The following is a 25,736-nucleotide window of genomic DNA, read 5'->3' on the forward strand; positions in this document are numbered from 1 at the left end:
GAGTAAGCACGCTGTTCGCCAGCCCCACCCCCATTACCCGGGGACACTCAGACACAACAGGGAGCCTAGTCAAGCAGGGACTCATTTATTGCAAGTGTTCCAAAGCTTATAAAGGCACCTGGAACTCCCCCCTCCCCCCCTGTATCTTAAGGATGGTCACGAGCTGATCATGCACTCCTCAGCAGTGTGGAAGTATTCTTCAGACTTTCAAAGCAAGCCAGGCTGCGCCCCCAGTAACTTCCTTTCCGACCTATGCAAGGTGGGGCCTTCAGGTCCCCATAGAGTTAACATAGGGAGACAACTGAACTGGTGATTCTCCTGCCTCAGCCTCCAAGTTCCGTGGTTGCAGGTGTATACCACCCGCTCTTTGAGAGTATCTATAAAATGGAGGCTAACTCTTTAAAACCATCTGCTAATTCCATCATCTCAGTTGTTTATTTTTTTGCTTCTATTAATTGTGTTTACTCTTAGTTATGTCATGTTTTCTTCTTTGTATAGCTGAAAAATCATAGTTGGATGGAAGACATAGTTTTGAAGTCTTTGCTTTTTTAATTTTCTTTTGAAAATGTCAAATTTTTCTGGAACTACTTGCTTGTCTGTTCCTTTAGTTCATGTCAAATCTTTTTTTTTTTTTTTTTTTTTTTTTTTTTTTTTTGTCTTTTTGAGACAGGGTCTCCTTGTAGCCCCAGCTGTCCTAGAACTCACTATGTAGACCAGGCTGGCTTCAAACTCACAAAGATCCACCTGCCTCTGCCTCCCAAGTGCTGGGAGTAAAGGTGTGTGCCACCACACCCAGCTCATGTCAAATCTTTTAAGGCTTACTTTCAATCCTTGTTATGGAAGATTTAAGACTAATTTGTCAGGGCTAATTAAGCTCCATTACTAAGGTCTGACTGTTCTGAGGGCTCTAACCCATATGTTACTGTAGCAAGAATGTAAACTAGTCCCATCTCTTAGTAAAGTCCAGGAAAATTCATTGGTTTACTGCTTTCCAGCAGTCTTTTTCCTGTTGTTTGTTTGTTTCTTGGAAACAGAGTCTCACCATGTAGCCCTAGCTGACCTAGAACTTGTTTAGACTAGGTCGACTTCGAATTTGTGGTGATCCTCCTGCCTCTGCCTCCTGAGTGCTGGGATGGTTGAGAAGCGTCAGACAGGAAATTCCTCCTAGAATGTTCTCTACGTTCTCTTGTTAGTTCCAAGTGACTAGTTGTGAGCCCGTGTTAGAAAAGTCTGTATGGTAGAAAAATGTAAACTTTAACTTTGACTTACGGTTGCATAAGGTAGAACTATAAAGTTAGAAGAACCCCTACAGGCCTACTGGAACAGCACGCACGGAGTGGGTAAGGAGTGCATTTTTCTTGAATCAAACCTTAAGTGAGTACAGAGCCGGGGTTAAATTTTTCCTACCAGTATGTCCGAAATAACTTCAAGGACTTTGATCCATAGTGAGAAAAGAGTTATTATGAGAAAGGTCTACAAATGTAAGCATTTGGAAGCCCATTTGTCTAGGTTGCAGCACAGATCTAGGATGTCTCCATAGTTTCTGTTTATAATCATGTGAATTTGGAGCATGAAAGAAGCAAAAATCCGGGTATGACACATTAGCGATAGTGCTCCATTCCTTCAAAGAGAAGACAAACTTTGATCTGTGCTGAAAAGTTCATATGTTACCATCATTAAGTCTGTACTATTCAGATTTCCATCTTACTTGATTATCATTATTTGACTATTTGATTGAATGATTATCTAATTATAGGAAACTAGTTACTATTAAGATGACACATAGGTCAGACGACTTGGTCAGAATCAAGGCAGGCAATATGATTCATACTTCAGCTTTTCTCCAAGGGAAGTGCCTGCTAAGCACTCTTTGAATTTTCCATCCATTTCCTGATTCTGAGTTTCACTGAACAAAGTTTTCCAGTCACCAACTTCACCTACAACATACAAAGAACAAGACTCAGACAATGTTAGACTATTTCTTAGTTTTACCATCCACCATACCCAGTTTTTACCTTTGTTGGTATAATACTTCACTTTGAAATGTAAAAATGCGCATATAAACAACATAGTCTTAAAAGTAACACAGTTTTCTTACAAGACAAACACTACCCACTCCGGCTTTCCGTTGGTGCTTGGCAGGCGACATACATTCCTTACACATGAGGAGGAAGGAAGACTCCATCTCAGTGGTCTCCTGTCCCTATCTTTCTCCTAACATGGGGATCTAAAATCCCACTTTTTGTTGTTGGTGTTTTGATTTTTGAGACAGGCTCTCCCTGTATCCCCAGTTGGCCTGGAACTTGCTATGTAGAGCAGGCTGGCCGCAATCTCATAGAGATCTGCCTGCTTCTGCCTCCCAAGTACTGGGATTAAAGGCATGCACTACCACAACTTTTCAGCATAATTTTCTTCCTTTTCTGAAGTTTTCAAATACTTTAAAAATATTTTATTATTTTATTTTTATGTGTATGAGTGTATTGCCTGCATGTGTGTAAGTGTACCCGTGTCATGCAATGCCTGCAGTGGTCAGAAGAAGGTGTTGGATCCCCTAGAACTGGAGTTATGGATGGTTGTTAGCTGCCATGTGGGTGCTGGGAATCGAATTTGGGTCCTCTGCAAGTCAGTACTCTTAATCACTGAGCCATCTCTCCAGTCTCATAAATTAAAAAAAATTAAATTAATACATTTGCTATTGTTGTGTTAAGCACCTATAATCCTGGCAGTGAGGAGGCTGAGGCAAGGCAATCAAGCATTTGAGTCAGCCTGAGCCACATAGTAAGTTCAAGGGCAGCTTGTGCTACATAGTAAAACTCTGTTTCAAATTTTTAAAAAAAAAATAATTTTCCCTGGGGCTGGAGCACCCACATAGCGGCTACAAATCATCCTTAACTCCAGTTCCAGTGGAATCCGAAGCCCTCTTCTGACCTCTGCGGCGTTGCACAACACGGGTGCAGTCACACACATGCAGGCAATATACTCATACATACTTGGATCATCAAGATGGCTCAGCAGGCAAAAATGTCTGCTACCAAGCCTGAAGACCTGAGTTCAACCCCTGAGACCCACAGAGTAGAAGGAGAGAATCGACTCCTTTAATTTGTCCTTAACCTTCACACACACACACACACACACACACACACACACACGATAAATAAAAATGCTTTATAAAAGTTACTACTGTGAAATCTTTGGATGTTTTTAGTTGAAACTGTAGGTTCTGAGTTGCATAGCCATCAAAAGGTATGCTGATAAGGAAGGTTTAATGACCTGAAGAAGTAGTTATGATGCACTAAGGAAATGAAACAAGACACAAAATCTATTCCTAAATGCCATCAACCATATAAAACAAAGTAAGGCTGAGAGGAAACACGTGCAAAAGTAAAACCTGACTCGGTGGGAGAAAAGTTTTATTTTTAAATTTTTGCACTTTCTGTACACTGTAACTTAATGGTATTTAGATCCCCTTCACTCTCTTCACCTTCCTTACAGCCCCTCCCAATTTAATGTACTCTAATATATATATTAGCCTATAGAGTCTAATTTGTGTTCCCATATGTCCTTCAGTGTATGTCCATTCATTGGAACCTGGTTAGCCTACCAAGAGTGACATCGAAAGAGACTGTTTCTGCCTTTCCCAGCAGCCATTGGTTGCCAATAGCTTCATAGGTAGGGTTAGGGTTTCTTACCCACTCCCCCATGTCTATGCTGAATTTCATCTGGGCTGAGCTTAAATGAGGTTTGTGCATGAAGTCACCATTGCTGTGAGTTCATGATTAACTGACCAACTAAAACTCTGCTTCCTTGTGGTCACCCACCACCTCTGGCTCCTACAATCTTTCTGCCCCCTCTTCTACAAATGGGAAAAATTTAAAATTCTGATGCCGTTTGTAAATGGTTTGGATTGTATTTTCATACTTTTCTAAGTTTTTCTAGCCTCTGGATTTTTTACAAAGAACATTAGAAATTTTCTAGAAACTTTATTGATTTTGGGAATTTGTCTGTTCTGAATAGTCCTTGATGAACAATATATACAAAAGTTTGATTTTTCTCTTTTCTTGGATTTATTTATTTTTAGTTGAAACTGTAAGTTCATAGGTATATGAGTGTATTAGTGTTTTGCCTGCATATATGTAAGTGCACCTGTGTCATGCAATGCCCATGGAGGCTAGATGAGGGCATTGGATCCCCTGGAACTGGAGTTAAGGACAGTTGTTAGCCACCATGTGGGTACTAGGAATCAAACCTGGGTCCTCTGGGAGTGTGGCCAGTGCTCTTAACTGCTGAATCATCTCTCCAGTCTGATTTTCTCCTTCTTAAAGGTAATAAATAAGGCATAAAAATCAGGGTTATGGGAGCTGGAGAGGTGGCTCAGCGGCTAAGAGCACTGACTGTTCTTGCAGAGGACCTGGGTTCGATTCCCAGCACCTACATGGCAGCCACGAACCATCCTTAACTCCAGTTCCAGGAGAATCTGAAGCCCTCTACTGACCTCCACGACATCGCGTGACATGGGTGCACTCACGTACATGCAAGCAATACACTCATACACATAAAATAAAAATAATAAATAACATTTTTTTAAATTAGGGTTATTCAGGAAATCTGGCTGAAGCCAGGTTCAGCTTCCACTCACACTGGAGTTTTTTAAATGGGTTAACTGAAAAAGTGGAAGAAAGTAGACTCTGCTCAAATCCTGATTTGACGTTTTATCAGAAATATGATGACTGAAAAGCATGATCCTGGGGCTTTGGCTCTTTTCCTCCACTGGAAAATTAGCCTTTTGTAGCCTTGTGTTAGAATCTTAAGTCCCAGTTCCAAGCTCAGTGCATGGTCAGTGCCCATTCTAGTTGTGATCAACCTTGTTGTTCCCTGTGCTGCCTTTAAAGCTTGTTCTAGGGCCTTCAAGATGACTTAGTGGATAAAGTACTTTATCTACCCAAGTCAGAGATCTGAATTTGATCCGTAGGTCCCAAATGGTGAAAGAAAAAAACTGACTCCATAAAAGTTGTAATCTGACATCCACACACATGCAGTTGTATACGCATGTACACACACAGACACAGACACACACAGACACACACACACTAAATTTAATTTTAAAATGTGAAATTGTTATGCTTTCATTATATGTGTAATAAAAATAAAAGTGGAACTTCCTAAGCCAAATAATTATATGCTTTGATAATAACTTAGAATACTTCTTGTTTGGTTTTGTTTTTTGAGACAGAGAGGTCTTCCTGTAGTCCCAGCTTGCATGGAACTTGCTATGTAGACCAGGCTAGTCTCAGGCTCACAGAGTTCCACCTGCCTCTGTCTCTGGAATGTGGGGATTAAAGATGTTCATCACTATGATTGGCAGAATTTAGGCTACTTTAATGAAGTAAAATAATTTGTTAGACACCTAATTACCTAAAATCCATTTTCTCATTTTTCCATATTAACAAAATTCTGGTTTACTTGAGTAATAATGTACCTTGCTTGAAAAGAAAATCATATATCCAACCACTGCAGTAAGGAGAAAGGTGGTCAATGAATGAAAGAAACTACTGAATGGGGCTTCCAGAAAGCTCTATGAGGGGCTGATTCCGCAGCATAAAGCATTCTTCCTCTTGCTGTTCCCTTATTTCTTCCTGGACTTGAATGCAATGGTGGAGCTTAAGCTGCTATCTTGTCATTACCAGGGGCAAGTAGAAGAGCAGAGGGAACTTAGGACAATAAGGGCAGTGGGTAGCTGCCAGTTACAGCTCTGGCTGCCTACGTGTAGGCTTCTTATTGAGGGAGAGAATAATCAAGACCCTGTTTCACTTAAGAAAAAGTTATTTGGGTTGCCTGCTATGTGCAAAGTCATTTCCAAGATGACACAACATCCCAGAAACCCAAACAAGTTTACCTTTGCGGAACAGGAAGGGGCCAATAGCACCATGTGTTTCCTCAGACTTCTCTCGCATTGCTTGGAAGGTGCTCTGGGCTGAGATGGTTTGAATCTGTTCATCCATTAAAGAGAATCCAAAGAACTCGGCCATCTGTTTTATTCCAACAGCCAGATTCTGAAAACAAAAAGTTTTTTTGCGGGGAGGGTCTTTTTGAGACAGGGTCTGAGTGTAGCCCCACCTGGCCTGGATTCACTGTGGAGACTAGGCGGCCTCGAACTCACAGAGATCTGCCTGCCTCTGCCTCCCGAGTGTTGGGATTAAAGGCATGTGCCACTACACCCGGCCCAGGATAAACCATTTTTTATGTGCTGCTCTGGAGCAAAAATATGCTCTTAAATCAGAGAACATGTGTTTAATTAATTATGTGCTTAAATTTTTAATTTTATTTTATATGTATGAGCATTTTTCCTGCATTTAAGTATACCCATGTATGCAATGCCTGTGGAGTCTACAAGAGGGCAGTGGATCCCCTGTAACTGGAGCTATGGCCAGTTGGTAGTCATGTGGATACTAGGAATTGAACCCAGGTCATCTTCAAGAGTGGCCAATGCTTTTAACTGCTGAGCCATCTCTCCAGCTCTGCCTATCTATCTATCTATCTATCTATCTATCTATCTATCTATCATCTATCAATCATCTATCTCTCAATCTATCGTCTATCTCTATCATCTATCTATCATCTATCAATCATCTATCTATCTATCTATCTTCTATCTATCTATCTATCTACCTACCTACCTACCATCTCTCTATCTGACATCTATCTACCCATCTATCTATATAATTTTTTGAGAACAGGCGTCATGTAACTCAGGATGGCTGGCTTCAAATTCTTGATCTTCCCACCTCCCAAGTGCTGGGATTACAGACCTACACCACTGTGCTCAGCCAGAATGAATTTATTAAGCCTAACTCATGAGTTCATCTGCTTATCTCTCTTTAGACTTACTTTGGTACTTTTATGTAATTCTTTGAGAAGAAAAACCTATAAGGTACTCTATATTGATTGTGCTTTGTTGCTTCAATCTATGACTTCTAATGGACAACACAATGCTATTTGGGGTATAAATAATAATAACATTAATTAGTACAGGGCGAGGAGTTGACTCAGTGGATAGTGTTTGTTGCAGAAGCATGAGTACCAGAGCTTGGGTCCCCTGAATCGCCATAAAAACCAAGCAGTCATAGTGGGTGCCTATATTCTCAGTATTTGGGAGGCAGAGAGACAGGATCCCCAGAAATGCAGGGGGAGGGGGTAGGTGGCTAGCTAGACCCACCAGAACTGGTGAGCACAAGCTCTACCTCAAAAACTGAAGTGGAGAGTAACCAAGGAAGACACCCAATGTCAACTTCTGGCCTCCACATGTACCTGTGCACACATGTACCCACACACATATGAACATGAATAAATACATGCGTGCACATTATACACATATACATATGCAGAGAGTAATAATAATAACATTAATTAGAATGTTAGAATTTGATCTGTGATAATATTCATTATACTAAAAAGCATCAGCCTAGATCAGCTGAGGAAATCAATATATTGGCAGGTGCTCATTAGAATTTTCTCTTTTTTTGGAATCCTTATTACAGCTAATGCTTAATTCACTAAGAAATTCTAATTTTTAGAATGGTATGTGAGGGAATCTTGAAATTTTCCTTGTCTAACTGGCGTGTAAATCGTGAGCCATTCAACACTATGTCTGACTAGTGCAGATGCTAAGGTAGTTCTCAATCTGTATTTTATATAACACAGCTACAGGTTGAAGTCAAATAAACTTAGAATCCTTTAGATTAAACAGTGACCTCTTGTCTCCCGATTGGCTGGTTCCTCCAATGGGCGTGGCCTGACAAGGAGCAGGAACTAGGAAGGGAAGCTGGGAGCCATCTTGGAACGGAAGCGTTGAGCCAAGCCAGAGAAGCCCCGAGCTGTGGGGAAGCCTCCAGCCGTGGGGAAGCACGTGAGCCATGGAAACAGCCATGTGCAACAGCTGAAAGACAGAATGGACTGACTTCTAATGGACCTGGGGCAATCGCTGGCAGAATTATGGGCGTGGCACAGTCTGATAAGGCGGGCTCTGAGGCACGGTGCTGGGCTAGGCACTGGGTACTCATTCCTTCGTAAGTTAATAAATACACATAAACCCAGAGAGACCCAGAGAGAATTTGGGCCACACCTCTTTTGGAAACAGGGACTCACTGTGTAGGCATCCTTGAATTAAGGATCCTCCTACTTCGAACTCCTAAGTGGTAGAATTACAGGTATGTTATGCCACAAGTCGTATTAGATTTTATTTCTGTAGCCTCTTCTCAGAGTCTCTGAAGGAGCTGGCTCTAAACCACAGCAGTTCCTAAAGCTATTTGCATATGCAGCCTCCACCAATCCCCAAGAAAGAATTTTTAACATTTGCAGCAAGCTGCTTTTCTATGGAGCATGAGGCTCAGAAACATTCTAATCTAGAGAATAGAAAGACCAACCCAGAATATTCTCATGACCACTACATAAATGCATCCTATAGACAGAAAGGGTAGGCTTGTCTTTGGTAAGAAAGTCACAAGAAACTGGGAACTCAAGTCAGGTAGCATTGGCAAACTCATTTTCTTTAATGTACTTTCTTCCATGGGGATCTAGGACTGACTGCCCTCCTACCTCACCAGCCACTGCTTCTCAGTCCCCTTTGTTGATTCCTCTGCTTTTCCTCCAAATTCTTTATGTGGAAAAGCTCCAGGACCCAGCCCTTAGTCATCTTTTCTGTTTGCATCCCTAGATGTGTGTTCTCATGTCATGGCTTTAAATGCACCTGTGTGTCAGTGATTCCCCAATATTACCTACAAACCCTAATTGTCTCTCTGTGCATTCACTACATTATTCTCAGCTGTCTCCTTGACCTTGTCACTAGGATGTCTAACAGTCATCTTAACATATCCAAATCCCTCATATCTCCCACAGTCCAGCTTCACCTAATGTCATGTCCTTAGCTGACGGCAGCTCAGCCATCCCAGTAGGCCAGGCCAATGCCACTGGAGTCTTTCTGACTTGTCTTTCTCCCACCACCTTCCTCTCTATCCACAAGCACATCTGATTGGCCCTTCCAGAATTCAATCCCTTCTCACCGCCTGTACTGCTCCTTCCTGGACTGAGTTACTGTCTTCTGTGGCCTGGAAAAGGGAAGTCTGTCTCCCTGCATGCTCCTTGCTCCCATCCATTCTCTCAGCAGAATGAGCCTGCTGAGAACACTTTAGCTCCTATTGCTCCTCTGCCCAATGCTATCACACCTTCTCATGTCCTCTGAGTGAAGGCCCAAGACACTTGAGGGCTCTGCTGTTCCTTATACTCCATCCCACAGCCTTGACGTGGCCCTCATTGACTGATGACCTACTTCTCTCCTACTGGTCTAGCAAAATCTGCCTCCTTGGTACACCTTAATTGTACCTCAGGCTCCTCGACTCAGGACCTCCTCTCTATCAATTTCCTGGGTTTGGAACGCTCTCCCTGCACATACTTATGTGGCTCACACACTCATTTTGTTCTGTTCTCTGCTCAGTCACAACACCTTAATGAGAACTCTGAAACCACTTTACATCCTAGGATCTCTCCAGCATTCCCATCCCTCACTCTTCCAGTTTTCCTTCACCAGCTATACTGTTTCTTTTTCTCATATATCATACACATTTCAATCTTTATTGTGTTTATTACTTATCATTCTTTCCGTCTTCCCCGGCTGGAAGAGAAGTTTCTCCAGGGCAGTAAGTTTTGTCCAGTTTATTCGTGGATGTATTCCTCAGGCCTAAAGCAGTGCTGAGCAATCACTTACTCCATGTTTGTTAAGTGAATGAACAATCTTTTAAAAAGAATACTAGCTGGAAAAAAAAATCAATTTACAAACAAATACATGTTCAATTAAATCAACTGAGATCCACTTTGGTTTTTCCATTACTAACATGCACTGTCTATCATAAAGGAAAAAGAAAGCAGTTACTATGAAGTTGTTAAGCATTATTTTATTTTTGTTAAACAACCCAAGCATTTGTGTATGATTGGGCTTTTTTCTAGTACTATATTACATTATATTAGAATATTAGAATTTTAAAAACTTAAATATACTATTTGTTCACACAATGAGACATTGTGTTTGCTATATGTTACAATTTATAATAAATCTTGTCCTTGAATATCAATAGTCATAGTCTCACCTCTTTTAGGTCTTCGTATAATATGAACTTAACATTTTCATCATCAATATGTTTGTTCCAATTAACTGCAAAATCAAAATAGCTTCCCCAAGAAACTAGAAAACACAAGAGAAAAAGGCTTTGTAATTTTACATAACAAAGGCAAATAGAAACCACACATAAGGTATATGCTAAAAAAGATAGGCTTCTTACAAATGTCTGCTCCCAAAGGTGGCATAAACCTGCCCATTGTCCAGTTCCCATCCATTTCTTACCTTCTTGAGCACTTTCCATGAATAACACATCTGAGCAAGTTGTGAAAGTGACTTGATCAGAGCTACAAGACATTCATGAAAATGGGGTATAAGGTAATTCAGAAAGAGAGTGTGTGTCTGAGCTTCTTTCCCATTGCTTTGATAAAATACTCTGACAAAGCAACTAAGGAGGGATGGATTATTTCAGCTCAGCTCAAGGTCACAGTCCACCTTTGTGGGAAGGTCACAGCGGCAGGAACTTGAGACAGCTGGTCACATTGCATCCATAGTATGTTCAGCTCTCTCTCTAACCTTAATTTGAGAACTTTGTAAGGCAACAATTTTGCCCAAATGAACACTGCCACATCTTATTGCCAATCAACTAATTAAGCAGACAGAATGAATGCATGGAGGGAAAAGATAAGTAGACTGTCCAATGGATAACAAAATTCTCATCAGTGAATGTTCCCTTGTATTATGAATAGAGTGACCTTTCAGATTGCCTCCCCTCAGTCTTTATGAAATGTTTCTGGACAAATCAAGGCATGTTTAGTGGTGCTTCACAAACATGGCCTATAGGTTTTTCTTGCTGCTCTGTGACTCAATCCCAATATTTAATCTTTTCCAGGGAAATAATTCTGTTTGTAATGCCCACACTTGTGGGATATTGTGGCATTTTCTGTGTCAATCACCTTTTAAAGTGTCCTTTCCAAATTGTGGTGTATAGATTACCATGGGATATTAAAATAGACATGCTGACATTTGTGACATTAATAAACCCAGAGGGCGTCATGTTAACTGGAAGAAGGCAGACAACAAAACAAAACAAGAAGCCCCCACACAGTCTTACCTACATGTGGAGTCTTTTGAAAAGTTGAATGTATACAGAAAGCGGAATGATGTCTTTCGGGGCGAGGAAGGAAGGAAATGGGTAGATGTAAGTCAGAGGATACAGCATTGACGGAGTTTTGCGTTACTGAGTTGTGAATAAGTCTATAGGTATAATATGCAGCATGAGGATTACAGTTATGTAGTGCAGACTGAAAGGTTGCTAAGAGAATGGCAAATATGTGTGGTGGTCTTTCCACACACAAACAGGTAGCTATGTGACATCATGGATATGTAAATGTTCTTGACTGGAATAATCACTATGTGCATGTAGCAAAGCGTGGTGTCCATCTTAAATCTAATGATATATATATATATATATTTTTTTTTTAGAAAAGTGGTCCTCTTAGAACTGACAGTCGCTTCTCCTCTGGCCACTATATTCGTGAACACAGACTCACTGATGTTGCTTCTCCTCTGACCACTATATTCATGGGTACAGACACACTGCCATTTAAACCAGTGGGTCAATTAGCAATTGATAGAACATTTTTGTTAGTTACCTCAGCTATGCAATAGGGCTTTACTCTGGTTGGTTGAGTCTCGAGGGAAAGCATTCATATACCTCACCTAGTTTAGTATCTAAAGCATAAGCAGACACTTAGAAAATAGTACTTATCATTTTGTCATGGAAGGGGGAAGGGCTTAGGAGACCCCATGCTTCCCTGAGGGGCTACTGACAGTTCACAGTTGCCAGGGGAACGGAGGTCACTTTCTTCAGTGGAGTAGTCACTGATAAGTTGCCTGTGTTCCAGTAAATAACCTCCCACCCATATTCATGCAAGTAATCCCATTTAAATTCAGTGGGTTATTCTCTCTCTCTCTCTCTCTCTCTCTCTCTCTCTCTCTCTCTCACAGAGATACATGAAAGTATGAAGGGGAATTCTTAGGATCGTTTTCACAACTTACTCAGATGTTTTATTAATGGAAATGTTGAAGAAGGTAAGAAACAGAAACTGGGCAGGTAATAGGGGGTGAAAAGAACTAACATTCACTATATCCATGTGTGAAATTGTTAGAGAGCAAAAAATAAAGTTAAAAAAATAGTAGTTGTGACTAACTAGAGGTAAAACATTCACACGGCTTGACAAAAGTGTATTTACATTCTGGCAAACCAATGTTTCAGGTGTAGTTGCACGAGTTCATTGTTTTGTTTTTTTTTCTTTTTACCTTTTATGTTTTTTTGTTTCTTGACACTATAATACAGTGCTTAAGGAAAGCTAACTGGAAGTACTTTTCTACATGACTCTATTAAGGGTTTCTTTGTCTCACATCTGTTCTATGAACACTCAAGATTCATAGTCAACAAATGAATTGTCCAGTAATGCATTGTTTGATGCACAGAGGTAGTACTGCTTTAAAACTTCATTTGAGTGCAGCCTTTTGGTTCCAGGATCTTCCTAAATCTTTATTATGTCTTTGCCCTGAGAAACATCTGCATTTTCCTATTTATGTGCTCATCTGTTGAAGTAAGAATTCTTTTAATAGCTGTACCTTGTCCCTTTATGAATTGCCTGAAGAATTCATCCCAAGAGGCATAGCTTGGAATGTCGGGAACGTCGTTGTGAAAATGAAAAAAAGACACTGCCGTATCCTTAGGGTTGCGAAACAGCACCAAGATCTAGAGAGCAGAAATGAAGTTAATTTACTTAGATCTATGTTTTTGCTTTTGGAATCGTGAAAGGGGTGACCAGTGTCATTGCATCCACTTGTATAATTGTGTTAATACACACCCAAGAGTAACATCAGGTAAATCACAGATGAAGTCTGGGGAACGGGGAAGAAGGGAAAAGAGATTGACATGGCAGAGGACTTTGACTAACACAGGACTTCGACTGTAAAAAGGCCTGAGAGAAGACATTTAAGAACAAAACAGAGGACGTTCACTAGCAGAGCCACAGACTATGATTTGAAAGGTAAAACTCCCAAGTAAAATAAAAATTAAAATTATCTTGAGGGTAATAAGCTTTAGAGGAGGTATGTGGCGCAGAGGAAGCCAAACCTCTGGATTCCCACGCCTTGTCTCCAGTCCAATGAGCAAAGTGCTCTTTTGCAGGAAAACTGCTCTGCGCTGGATTGAAACAAGTACTGCAAAGAGCGAACTGAAACCCAAGAGGACCGAGGAGCTGTGGCAGACAGCGTGGCTGCTCCGTGTGAATTCAGGCGTTCTGACTTTCTGTTTCAAACTGAAGGCTGAGCTCGACACTACTGAACATGCAAGTGACGTTCTGAGGCCATACAGAAACAAGCCATGCAGAAACAAGCAGAAGTCGTGGCTCTTTCAGAAAAGGAGACAAACTTATACCGGCCAGAGTTTCTTGACCAAATAGATCTGAGGCCATAAAGGAAGGAAGTTGCGACCAGCAGGGGGCAGCACAGGTCCTCTGAGGACGAGTCAAGGCTGATAGTGGCCCTAAGAACAGATGTGGGACAAAGAAACCTTTAATAGAGTCATGTAGAAATATTTGAAAAAGTGTCTAATGTTCTTAGACATCAGAGAAATACAAATTAAAACTTTCTGAGATTCCAGTTCATCCCAGTAAGAATTGCTATTATCAAGGGAACAAATGGCAACAAAAGCCTGCGAGACTGGGAAAGGGAACCCACACGCCCTGCGGGTGAGGCTGTAGCCTAGTATAGCCACTATAGAAGTCAGATGTTCCTCAAAAACTTAAAATACTCAGGCTTGGAGGTGCCCGTAATCCCAGAACTTGGTAAACAGAAGCAGGAAGATCTGGAGTGCAAGGTTAACCTCAGCTACATAGGAAATTTGAGGCCAGCCTGGGCTACGTGAAACTCTGTCTCAAAACAATAAACAAGGACAAAAAAAAAAAAAATCAACCAACCAACCAAATAAAAAAAATAGTACCATTCCTTGGTATATGAGGCAGGATAGAAAGGGGAAATTATGGGGATGTGACAAGAAAGAGGGAGTCCCTCACCCAGGAATCCAGTTGAAACTTCTCGCCAGTGGAGAAGCAAGAATTACAGTACAATTAACAACTGCTTAAGGCCTTTCTCCTTCCCCAGCTGCAAACTGCAGTTTTCTAGGAATCTCATCAGAAACCGCACTTACAGGGAAAGGACATGTACTAAACTCCTTAAACAACCCTGGTGGCTCCTGGTTTTCCCTTACCAGATTCTAATTCCTTCCAAGGCATTTCTAGAACCACCTTATAATGTCATGTATCAAAGGAGAGTGGGAAATGAGGGAAAAGATTTCTTAGCAACAATAATACATGTGACATGAGAACAGAAGGGACAGCAGGAGTAGGGGTAGAGTGGGAGAATGAGAACAAAGTGTAAGCACATATATGCATGAAAATGGTACCATTGAACCTATTACTTTGTATGCTAACTTTAAATATTAATTTAAAATTTTAGGTTATAAAACTAGTAAGTATAAGAAACACAACAATATAAGAAATACAACCAATATTAATGAACAAAATTTTTAAAAATTTGAGACAGTCTTACTCTGTAGCGTAGGCTACTCTCAAAGTTACAACCTCCTGCCTCAGCCTCTTGAGTGCTTTTCTTTTTTGGTTTTTGACACAGAGTCTCCCTGTAGCCCCAGCTGGCCTGGAACTCAATATGTAGACCAGCCTGGCCTTGATCTCACAGAGATCCACTTGCCTCTGCCTCTCAAGTGCTGGGATTAAAGGCGTGTACCACCATGTGGCTTCATGGTATACGATTTTTAAACAAATAGTATATGAGTAATCAAAGCAACAATAATTCAATATTTGAATATATTCAATAGAGTATTTTCAATAACAAAGATTATTATATGTGGAATTAAAAAATAACAGATTTCAGGCAAACAGTGCTCACTAGGAAGAACCAAAGAGATTTTTTTTTCATCTTATACTTTTGATTCTGTGGGATTCTGAAATCCATCAATTGTAAAACCAGTTACAAAAAACAACACATTTTATTCTGTATGTATTTTATATACTAATTGAAATGTGTTTGAGTTGAGTACAACCACAGCAAATTCATCTGAAGAAAGAAACAGCAAAAGAAATGCTAAATTTCACATTTCACTCTGCAATTCCACAATGAGAAGAAAACTCATTTCATCAAAAGCCGATAAATATGGGAGTAGGAATGGAGCTCAGTTGTAGAGTTCTTGCCTCAAATGTGTGAGGCCTGGGATTGATCTCAACACTACCAAAAAGCAAAATTAAAAAAATAACAACCAAAAAAACAGAGAAATTGAAAAAATTCCAGTTTCTACATAAAAATTTCAAAATAATTTATATCTGGGAAGGAACACTCACCTTGACTTTGTTCTTGAGGATGGACTGAGGTAATTTGTCATAATGGAGGTGAGTTGTCAAAATCCGTGGTGATGGAAACTGTTTCATTCTCTTAAAAATATACACAATAAGGTAAATGAATGAGAGAGACTATGTGTGTGAAAGGGTCCATGTGTGTAGAACAGAGCATGTGTATGTGTGTGTGTGTATGTGACAGTATGTGTGAGTACATATATGTGTGTGTATGTGTGTGTATATGCTTGTGAGAGTATGTGAGTGTGCGTGTGCCTGTACACATAGTTGCAGAGACTAGAGGAAGACACTGGAGTTCTTCTCTGCCACTATCTTACTCCTTTGAGAAAGTCTCTTACTAAACATGGAGCTAGGTTGACAGCCAGCAAGCCCTAGCCACCTTCCTGTCTCCAAGCCCCACAGCAGTGGGTTCTAGGTACACCAGGCTTTTTACATGGGTCCTGGGATCTGAACTCAGGTCCTTATGTTTATGTGGTGTTTTCTTACCCACTGAGACATCAATCTAGCCCCCAGATCTATTTTTAGCTAACTAAATTACCATACGATCAAATAATCTGACAGAATCTGAAGTCCCCAGTCACATAAATATCTGAAAAATATTTTATGAAGTTCTTGTTAGTATGAGAAATATAGACTAATGGACTTTTTCTGTTATTTATTTCTACTGATAATTAAAAAAAAATAAAGTTTTATGGCCAGGTGTGGGGGTGTACACCTATAATCCCAGCACTAGGAAATTGAGGCAAGACGATCACAAATTCAAGGCAGCCAGGGCTACATAATGAGTTCTAGGCCACATAATCAAGGGTTTTCATTTATAATCAACCCTTTGACATTGCTCTGCAGAGGACAAGCTTTCACTATGTTCAGGTCCAGATTTGTGGAGATCAAGCTACTCTGGAACTCATTAAGTGATTAAACGATATTTACACATTTATAGACAACTCTGTAAAGCTTTAGTAGAGAGTTCAACTCAAACAAGAGGGCAAAACCAAGACTTTTTTTTTAAAAGGGAAGAATTTAATCAATGATATGGGTCCAGGTGGTGATTCATGGTGATAAAGTTTGAGCAATTTTTAGTGTTTGAAATACTTTTACATTCATTCATGACAATCTTTTCAGGTAGATATTAGAACCTTCATTTTAGAGATTAAGATTAGGCTTAGAGCTTTAAATGCTTTGTGCAACATCAAGTAGGTGGTAATTTTCAGCTTAAGTGATAATGTACTGTTTGTATTACACCACATGGCCCCAAATCACACAATGGCACATGCAGAATGACAGTTACTAGAAGGACTCAAGAGCCAAGAAGAACACGAAGTTAACAGTCTCAAAACTAGATAAATGTACAATATTTTATTCATAGAAATGTATAATGTAGCCAAACTGTAAACAGTATGAAGACTGATTGCAAGTAGGTCTTCTTTAAGGAAGTATACATGTTGTAGGAATGATTCTTGTAAACTGAATTACTATTATGTGAAACTTACCTTTTCACGTTAATGATTTACATTTAAAAATAAAAGGCACATTGCATAATCACAATGCAATTATAATTGAAATACAAATGCCTCTAAAATACCTGAATTAAAAAAATTAATACATTTCACGAGCTTGAGAGATGACTGAGCACTGGCTGCTCTTGCAGATAACCTGGTTTTAGTTCCCAACACCCACATGACAGCTCACAACCATCTGTAACTCCAGTTCCAGGGGACCCAACACCCTCTCCTGGCTTCTGTGGGCACTGAACACTCATGGTACACATAAAAATTTTAAAAACCATTTCTGATACACTGTGGATATCAAAACCCAAAATATTATACAGAGTTAAAAAATTTTCCAGAAATTCTGAAGCTAGTGATGGAGGAACTTTATAGTCTGTATTATAAGAACACATTTGTGCTTCATTATGTAGGAAGGAATCTATACACACACACACACACACACACACACACACTCTGCTAATATTTGTTCTGAGTTGACCTTCAGTCTGGATGTCATCCAAACAGAGGCTCAGGAAGACTGTAAGACTCAGTGTCCTTGGTAACCAGCCCTCCTCCTACTGCAGAGAAGGGACAAGCAACAACACCATACATCTCAGAGACCAGAGGAACAAGGCTAAACCTTAAGTGACTGACTTTGTTTCCTCTCCCTATGTAATCTGCTGGCTAAAGATGAGCTTTAAGACATCTTTAGGATACTAATCCACCATCTTCTCAGATTGCTGACCCTGAACAAGGCACAGTTTAGAGTCAGTTCCTGGTGTTTGCACATGTGTCAAATGGCACAGACTTGGCTACATTAGGAGCCTATACTTCATTCACTTTACTGAATATTTTAAAGTGAATTCAGATACTTCTAAAAGACTTCCTCAGCTGAAAAGCCATCTAGATCTCTTCACTAAAGCTAGAAATTTCTTTAACAAAAAGTACAACTTTGCCTCTCATAATTAGAGCTATGATTGAGAAGGCAAAGATCTTAAGACAGAGCAATACTTTGTTTTACAGTCACATTAGAGAAGTAGGTGAATCAGAAAAAAATCCTCGGTTTAGGAATACAATGCTTTCCATGAGAGGAAGAGAGGGTTCCAAGGATGCTTAACTTCTGAGTCAAGTCCTGACATGACAAAAATCTTGATCAGAAACTGGGTATAGTACTACATGCTTGTAATCCCAGCGTTTGGGAGGTAGAGGCAGGAGAATCAGGAGTTCAAGGTCAGTCTTGGCTACATAGAGAGTTTGAGACCAGCTTGGATGACACGACATCCTGTCTCAGAAAATTTTGTTTTGACAATAAAAACTCTTCCCAGCATCAGTAAACAATGTTCTATGGGGTCCCCCACTCAGAAGAGGTTTATGTTGTATACTTTTGAGATCATTTTTTTGAAATTAAAATACAGTTTCCTGGAGAAACAATTCTATACATAATGTGAGAACTAACTATTCAGCAGCCCAAACTCTATTTCAATCATAAAACAAACCTGTTTGTATTGGTGAGCGGTAAGAACACAGACAAGCAGAGTAAGAAATGTTATGGCCTATGATGTAATGGGGTTTGAAATAGAGGTTGGGAAGCTGAGCATCATTTCTAAAAGCAATGATACATGTTCTCATTAGGAGCCAGGCTATGTGAAGGCTGATGAGGCTGTTCACTGCTCCATTTTACTTCAATAAAACCTTCCTCAAGCTCCTGTCCATTCTTCTGGCCTGTAGCCTGAGCCTGCCTGAGCCTCCACCAGACGTTCTGGAGGATAGATGACCCCCGCCCAGGTGTGGGACTCCAGGCCCTAATGTAGCTGCTAACCCCTCTGATGTCTCCCGAGGTACCTTGGTTGCCACCCTGAACCAGGATTTAGCATTTGCCCCTCTTCAGCCCCAAGTTCTAAAACATCTACTTCACTCACAATAAGGTTTGCTGCTACTTTTTCCAAATCCATGGAAATGCTCTCTTTTCTACCTAGATTCCAACTTTGGAGTTTGTAGTTGTCAATCATGTCAAGTATGGTTACTTCCCAGAAGCTGTTCCCCAAGTCCCAATCCAGTGACTTTCATATAGCAACAGTTTTATCTGCTTTCTGGGGAGGCTTAGTGGTGAACACTTCTGAAAATTTTACTGAAAATGGTGGTTCCCCCTGAATCCAGCCTCCCTTCCCTTTTTCATTGTCTAGGGGTGCAGAGAGGATGTTCACTTTCTTCCTACTCTGTCCAAGCACAAGGTCCTGAGGCAGATTGTCCTTTGGGCAGGAAGCAGAAGTTCCTGTACACTCAAGTCCCAGGCAGTTGTATTGGGACTGAGTAGCAATAGCAGGTGGAAAGCTCCATTGATTCTCTGAACACTCTTCAGTGACTTTACTTTCTTTCTAAAAATATTTATTTTATTTTTAATCATGTGTCTGTGTCTGTGCATGTGAGTGTAGGTGCCCTCAGAGCCCAAAAGGAATTGGAACCCAGGAGCTGGGGTTAGAGGTGGGTGTGAGCTATTTGATGTGGATGCTGGGAATGGAACTCTAGTTCTCTGCAAGAACAGTGCTCTCTCTTCATTGCTGAGCCATTTTTCCAGCCTCAGTGTTACCCTCTTAACTACTACTTGGTCCTTCCCCATTGCTCACATACACAACAGGCTTAACTAAGACAGGGAAATCAAAAATGTCTCATTAGCAAAGATTGGGGATTCTGCCTAGCATGCCTAAATACTGTCGGTGCCAGTGTCTCAGAGATAAAAGTTTTAATTTTTTTGACTTTAATCCATTTCCTGGGGTTTCTCAAATTACTTTTACCCCAAGTTTTAAAAGTTACTGCCAGGAGTAAGGACAGCTATATATTATATCCTTTAAGAACTCAGATCAGAAAGCTTGGATTCAAATTTTGTCTCTGCCAGTTTCCTATCTCCTTGACCTTGGGCAAGGTTAAACGTTTCATCTTTTGTGAAATGATGATAAGGTTATTTTGTGATAAAATGAGATAACGCCTGAAAATGACCAAGGATATGATAAGAAGTCAATACATTACAACCATTATTGTGCTATTTTAATACTTTCTGAACTCAGTACTCAAGACAACAAAATGGAAGTAATCTTCCTGTCATGATTTGCTATAAGCTGAAAGGCTGTTTCTACTAACCTGATACTTTTCTGGGTCACCACATTCAAGAACTGGAAATTCAGGACATTCATATTTCTTTTTAGAAATGGAAAATATTAATTCACTGACAATGTGAAGAATCCAGTTCGAACCTATAACAAAACCCCCAAAATAGAAACTCATTAAGGAGTCTTGATGACGAAACCTTTTTATTTTAGCATATATGTGATGAAAATTGAAATCATCAACTACTCCTTGATATGTACACTTACTTCTTTTAAGTTTGAAACAACCTGGGGTATGAAAAAAATAATTTTGTAGAAAAGAGCATCCATTTATGAAGTTTGATGTATTCTAAACATGTCTCCCTTCCCTTTCCTTCCCTCCCTCCTTTCCTTCTTTCCTTCCTCCCTTTTTCTGAGGCAGGATCTTGCCATATACCCCAGACTGGCTTCTAATTCATTAACCACTTGCCTCAGCCTCCTGAATGTTGACCTTACAGGTGTTCACCACCATGTCAGGCTCAGATGTCTACTTAACACAATGTTTTACCTTAAATGTAGAACATGTTCCTTGAAGAACAATGCTCTGGTGTAGAAATGACTGTTTATCTTATATTTGACCTTCAATTAACTGTAAAGTATATAATTTTTAATTTTAAAAACTCAGCATTGGGAGGCTGGAGAGATGGCTCAGCACTGGCTACTCTCGTAGAGGACCTGGGTTCAAATTCCAGAACCCACATGGTGGCTAACAACCATCTGTAACTCCAGTTCTAAGGGATCCAGCGCCCTCTTCTGGCCTCCTCAGGCACTGCATGACACAGGTGCACTTAATGTACATGCAGGCATAACACTCATACACATAAAATAAGCAAATAAATTAATTGAAAGAAACTCAGCATTGAATAAGAGAAAGAAAAATGTCAAGTGAAATTGGCTTTAATAAACAACTGTTGAAAAAAAACATAGTTAGATGGTGCAACAGGGTACACTAGCCCACACCTGTAAGCCTAGCCAAAGGCCAAAGCAGATCATGAGTTTGAGGCCAGCCTGGATCTGTCTCAAAATTAAAATATAACAAAACAAAAAAGGTGAGGATATAAAATAGAATAAGTTAAATTCTTAATGTTTCCTCCTCCACTGAAGAAGGAGGATGGATGTTTGATACTGAGAATAGTCTACTACATGGAAAATCATTATATAAATGATAGAAATGGTATGCTTCGGTCCTCTGTCAAAAATCATGTTTCGTCCTTCTAGTCCCACCATCCACTTCCTCCCACCACCCATCATCTGCCACGACCTTTGTACACAGGCCTCTTCCTTTAGACACTGGGGTATTTAACCTCCAGTGCTTGAACAACCTGTGTACTTGACCATCTTGGCCCGCCTCTTTGATGATTTCCAGCTAGTTCCATGCAGAGATAAATCACCTTTTCCCCACTGTGGCCTTGCATCCTCCCCAACCTACACACTACGAAAAATGTACTCATAGGAAAAGGCATTATTTACCACACTTTGGATAAGATGCTAGCACAATGTCGTCACTTCTGGCTTCAAAGGCATCCAAGGCTTGAAAAGTTTCTGAAGTGCACATGGTAACTGGGTAAGGAATCCCCTGATATGTGAAAAATAAGTGAGAAAGTGCCGTTTCTTTTGATTTTTCTAAAGCATCATCAATGTACTCAACAAACTTGGACTTATCAGCCATGCTGGTTCCCTGCTGATGAATCTGTTCTGTGTTTTCCAGGTGCAGTGAATGCTTTTATTGGAGCCTCAGGATCTATTATAAAGGGTTCCTCCCTCACCGATGAAAAAAAAAAATTAATTCTCATCCACTCCTTCATCCTGTTTCATATCTTCCTCTGAGAAACAGTAAACCACAGGTGCACACAGGCTTGGGATCAGGGAATATTACCCCAGGGGTTGATTACATTACTGCTTAGGCATCCCACCCAATGAAAGCAAGAATAAAATCTTCTACTAGAAGATTAATGGACACTAAATATCTAACAAATAGATATGTAATGAAGCCAGGCATTCAATTTTCCTATGAAAAGTTTTCAGAATGAGACTTCTGGTTTCCTTTTGGTTGGCACTTTTCCAAACATATGGGACAGTGTGACAAGGAAACAATGAGGTCACAATGTAATGTAGTTAAATGGTAAGGGCCCTGATTTAAGAGCAATCTTGGACATCAGACTCAGATCTGTCATTAACTGACTGAAAAGATTTGTAAATCTCTTCTTTACAGCTAAGGTTCACAAAGGGGATCTACTTTGTGAGAGGTAGAACTCAGTGCAGGGACATCTCCAGTCCTCTGAGCTCAGCTCTGCGGGTCAAGGACTCTGGAATGAGATGCTCTCTACAGAAATCTTCTCAGCGCAACTCTTTCTCTCCAGTTGGTGGGCCTGTAACCACTGCCTCTCTCACAGTGTGGTGTGGCCCTGGGGCTAGTGGGAAGTAGACTAAGATGTATCCACCCTTTGGATCACATTCTTTTTAAAAATCTTTAATTTATAAATTTTATTTTATGTGTATGGGTGTATTGACTATATGTATATAAGTGCACCCATGTTGTGCAATGCCCACAGAGGTCAGAAAAAGGCATTGGATACCCTGGAATTGGAGTCACAGATGGTTGTTAGCCACCATGTGGATGCTGGGAACTGAGCGAGGGTCCTCTGCAAGAGCAGCCAGTACTCTTAACCACTGGGCCATCTCTCCAGCCCCAGATCACATTCTTAAGAAAGGAGGTTGTTTTTCAATCTTCTATTCCCTTTCCCATTTTTTAAAACAAGATTTATTTTATTATTCTTAATTATGTTTATATGTGTAGGTCTGTGTGTGAGTAGAGGCTAGAGGTACTGAATCCCCCTGGAGCTGGAGTTACAGGTGGTTATGTGCTGCCTGATATGGGTGCTGGGAACGGAACCTGGGTCCTTTGCAGGAGTAGTAAGCGCTCTTAACCACTGAGCCATCTCTCTAACCTCTTTCCCATGTTTTAAAAGATTGTCTAATAAAATCACTTTATTCAACTTAATTCACATTAAAACATTGCAGAGCTTGTTTAAGGAGGCCATTCAAACACTTGCTCAGTCCCAGACACTGTACATCTCAATATCTCCTCTACTGTCAGAACACACTCTTCATGGCCAGTCAGAAGCAATGGAGCTATTACTAACAAGCAGTTTAACCTAGAGTTTTACACTTTCACTATCAATTATATTTTTATTGTACTTGGTCATCAGAGCAGATTTTCCATTTCTCAGTTTGAACTCATTGATTGGGTGAATCTATTTGCAAATCTGTCACTGTTTCAGTTCCTGGTTGAAACACTCAAGGGCCCACTCCATCTGATCTCAAAGAAAAAAAATGATCTCACAAAAGCAAGGATAATCAGACCACTACTCCATTGGCTGGGCTCCCAGAAGCTCTTGGTAAATAATGAAAGCTTTGTGGGCTTGGCATTACCACTGAAGCCTCCAGTGTGACCCTGTGTGTGTGCCATGACAGAACCCACAGCCCACCGGCATCAAGGCTGGCTGCCTGGATGCAGCGACAGGGGAGTCAACTGTAGATGGTACAGCTGCTGCTCATGGCTGAGCTGCAGGTATTGGCCTGGGCACAGGTCTCATCTGAGGAGCCCAACTGGAGGAAGGAGCCATGCAGGAACTGAGGGCTTGGGCTTATGTATGACATCCTGTGTCCCAACTCCTCATCAAGAGATCCTGAAGAAAATTATGTGCATGTGTGTGTTTGTGCATGAGTCTGGTTGCCTGTGGAGACCAGAAGTGGTGCTTAGATCTGCCTGGAGCTGGAGTTACAGGTAGTTGTGAGCCATCCAACATGGGTATTAGGAACCAAACTCTGGTCCTTTGTAGGAGCAGCAAGCACTATTAAGTACTAAGCTGTTTATGTAGACCCCTAAAGTTGGTTTTCTAAGTTAGCATACACAGTGATGGGTTTTATGAGATTTTCATACTTACATGTCAGTGCAGAATATTCTCATTCATCCCCCCTCACACCTTCCTCCCCATTCATCTTACCCTACTTCTTGCTGGTCTCCTTCCTCCTTCCAAACAATTTTCTGCTTCTGTGTCACATTTATTCCATTACCTTCTTTTGTCCTCTCCTCCCTTCATTGAGATCTCTTTCTCTCCTCCCATGGTCCCCTTTCTGCTTTCATGACATACACATGTACACACTAACACATGTACACACATATGCTAAAGTATACAATCTGGGGAAGGCTAAGAAGAGAAGGCATGACCTATCCTGGGTAAAGGCTTTCCAGTGTGCATACCCTCAGGTTATACATACACCTCAACAACCCCTCAGCTATCTCAGTAAGTAATTTCAATAAATTCATTGGTTCCCCAGTAAAACTTTAATCAAACATTGGCTTGACACTAGAACCTTAAAAGGGAATAAGCATTGCTTAGCATACCCAAGAAAAGAAGTCTCACAACAGATGGAAAATTTATTTGTTATGCCATTATGTCTCATAATTGTTTAAAAAAAGAAAATGAGAATGTAAGATGTTAAAAGGTATGGGAATGGAGATATTTTCCAAAATAGAAAAAATGAGAAAGCCTAAGAAGGTCTGTTTAGGTTTGTTATATATAAAGGATGAGACACAAATAGTATACATATAATCTAAAAAAAAGTTTAGTTAACTAGTTTAAGGAGCAAAGTATATGCCTAGTCAAGGTTTATCTGATAATTTTTGTTTTTTTACACAAGATTTATCTACATAACACATGGTAATTAAAAGTATCAGACTGGTGGAACTAACCTTATTGGACATTTAACAGCCATACTTTAAGGCCTATACTGATGTGGTCAGAGGGACTTAAAGGACAGATTTTCCCCTTTGCCCTCCAAGGTCAACTAAGTTCCAGTGCACTATGGAACATCTCTCAAAATTGTCCTATAACTGGGGTGAGTCACCTGTCCTCTTGTTCAGGGAGGCCATGGAGACCCCACGAGATGGACTTGAACCAGTGTCCAGTCTACAAAGAGGAGGGTCAACTCAGAGGAAACATTTCATTCATGCTTCCAAGTGAAGCCAGACATGGTCGAGCAGGACCTTTGACTTATCTTCACATAGATGGAACTGGTAAAAGATAGGAGCCAGGAGCTTATACCAAGCCCATGTAACCCCTGAGGAACAGATCTTCAAATGATCTTAAGGATAAAAATAAATTGATTTATTTGGGCCAACTGTATGTCCTTAAACACCCAAATCATTCATGCTTCCAAGTGAAGCCAGACATGGTCGAGCAGGACCTTTGACTTATCTTCACATAGATGGAACTGGTAAAAGATAGGAGCCAGGAGCTTATACCAAGCCCATGTAACCCCTGAGGAACAGATCTTCAAATGATCTTAAGGATAAAAATAAATTGATTTATTTGGGCCAACTGTATGTCCTTAAACACCCAAAAGGAAAAAGGAAAGTAAGAGCAAAGTCATCAGTATATTTCTTTAAGAGTTCAAGGAATTATACTTCCCAGACATTAAGCTTGTCCATATAAAAAGTTATTTACAATTATTTCTCATTGATGATTTTGTTCCTAATCAGAAAGTGCTGCTC

At 40.3% G+C, this 25,736-nt stretch overlaps 1 protein-coding gene across 1 annotated transcript; it reads right to left on the minus strand.

The window, feature by feature from the left end:
- Positions 1-1,803: 1,803 nt before the first annotated feature.
- Positions 1,804-21,848, minus strand: Sult6b1 (sulfotransferase family 6B member 1). Its single transcript, XM_008822599.1, has 7 exons — positions 21,650-21,848; positions 20,175-20,287; positions 15,541-15,630; positions 12,752-12,878; positions 10,137-10,231; positions 5,894-6,050; positions 1,804-1,937 (listed from the first exon to the last, which is right to left on the minus strand). The coding sequence occupies exons 1-7, from the start codon at positions 21,846-21,848 to the stop codon at positions 1,807-1,809; spliced, it is 912 nt and encodes a 303-aa protein (XP_008820821.1). The 3' UTR covers positions 1,804-1,806.
- Between the last annotated feature and the right edge of the window lie 3,888 nt (positions 21,849-25,736).

This window comes from Nannospalax galili, unplaced genomic scaffold, assembly GCF_000622305.1.
Source record: "Nannospalax galili isolate Female #2095 unplaced genomic scaffold, S.galili_v1.0 scaffold88, whole genome shotgun sequence".
In the NCBI taxonomy this organism is placed as follows: Eukaryota; Metazoa; Chordata; class Mammalia; order Rodentia; family Spalacidae; genus Nannospalax; species Nannospalax galili.

Bases quoted from the DNA above. Each gene is read 5' to 3' on its own strand.
- Sult6b1 (XM_008822599.1), bottom strand. From the start codon at position 21,848: ATGGCTGATAAGTCCAAGTTTGTTGAGTACATTGATGATGCTTTAGAA. The intron at 20,288-21,649 runs GTAAATAATGCC...GTTTTGTTATAG, and splicing joins AGCATCTTATCCAAAGTGTG to GTTCGAACTGGATTCTTCAC. The intron at 6,051-10,136 runs GTGAGACTATGA...TTTTGTTTTCAG, and splicing joins TATACGAAGACCTAAAAGAG to AATCTGGCTGTTGGAATAAA.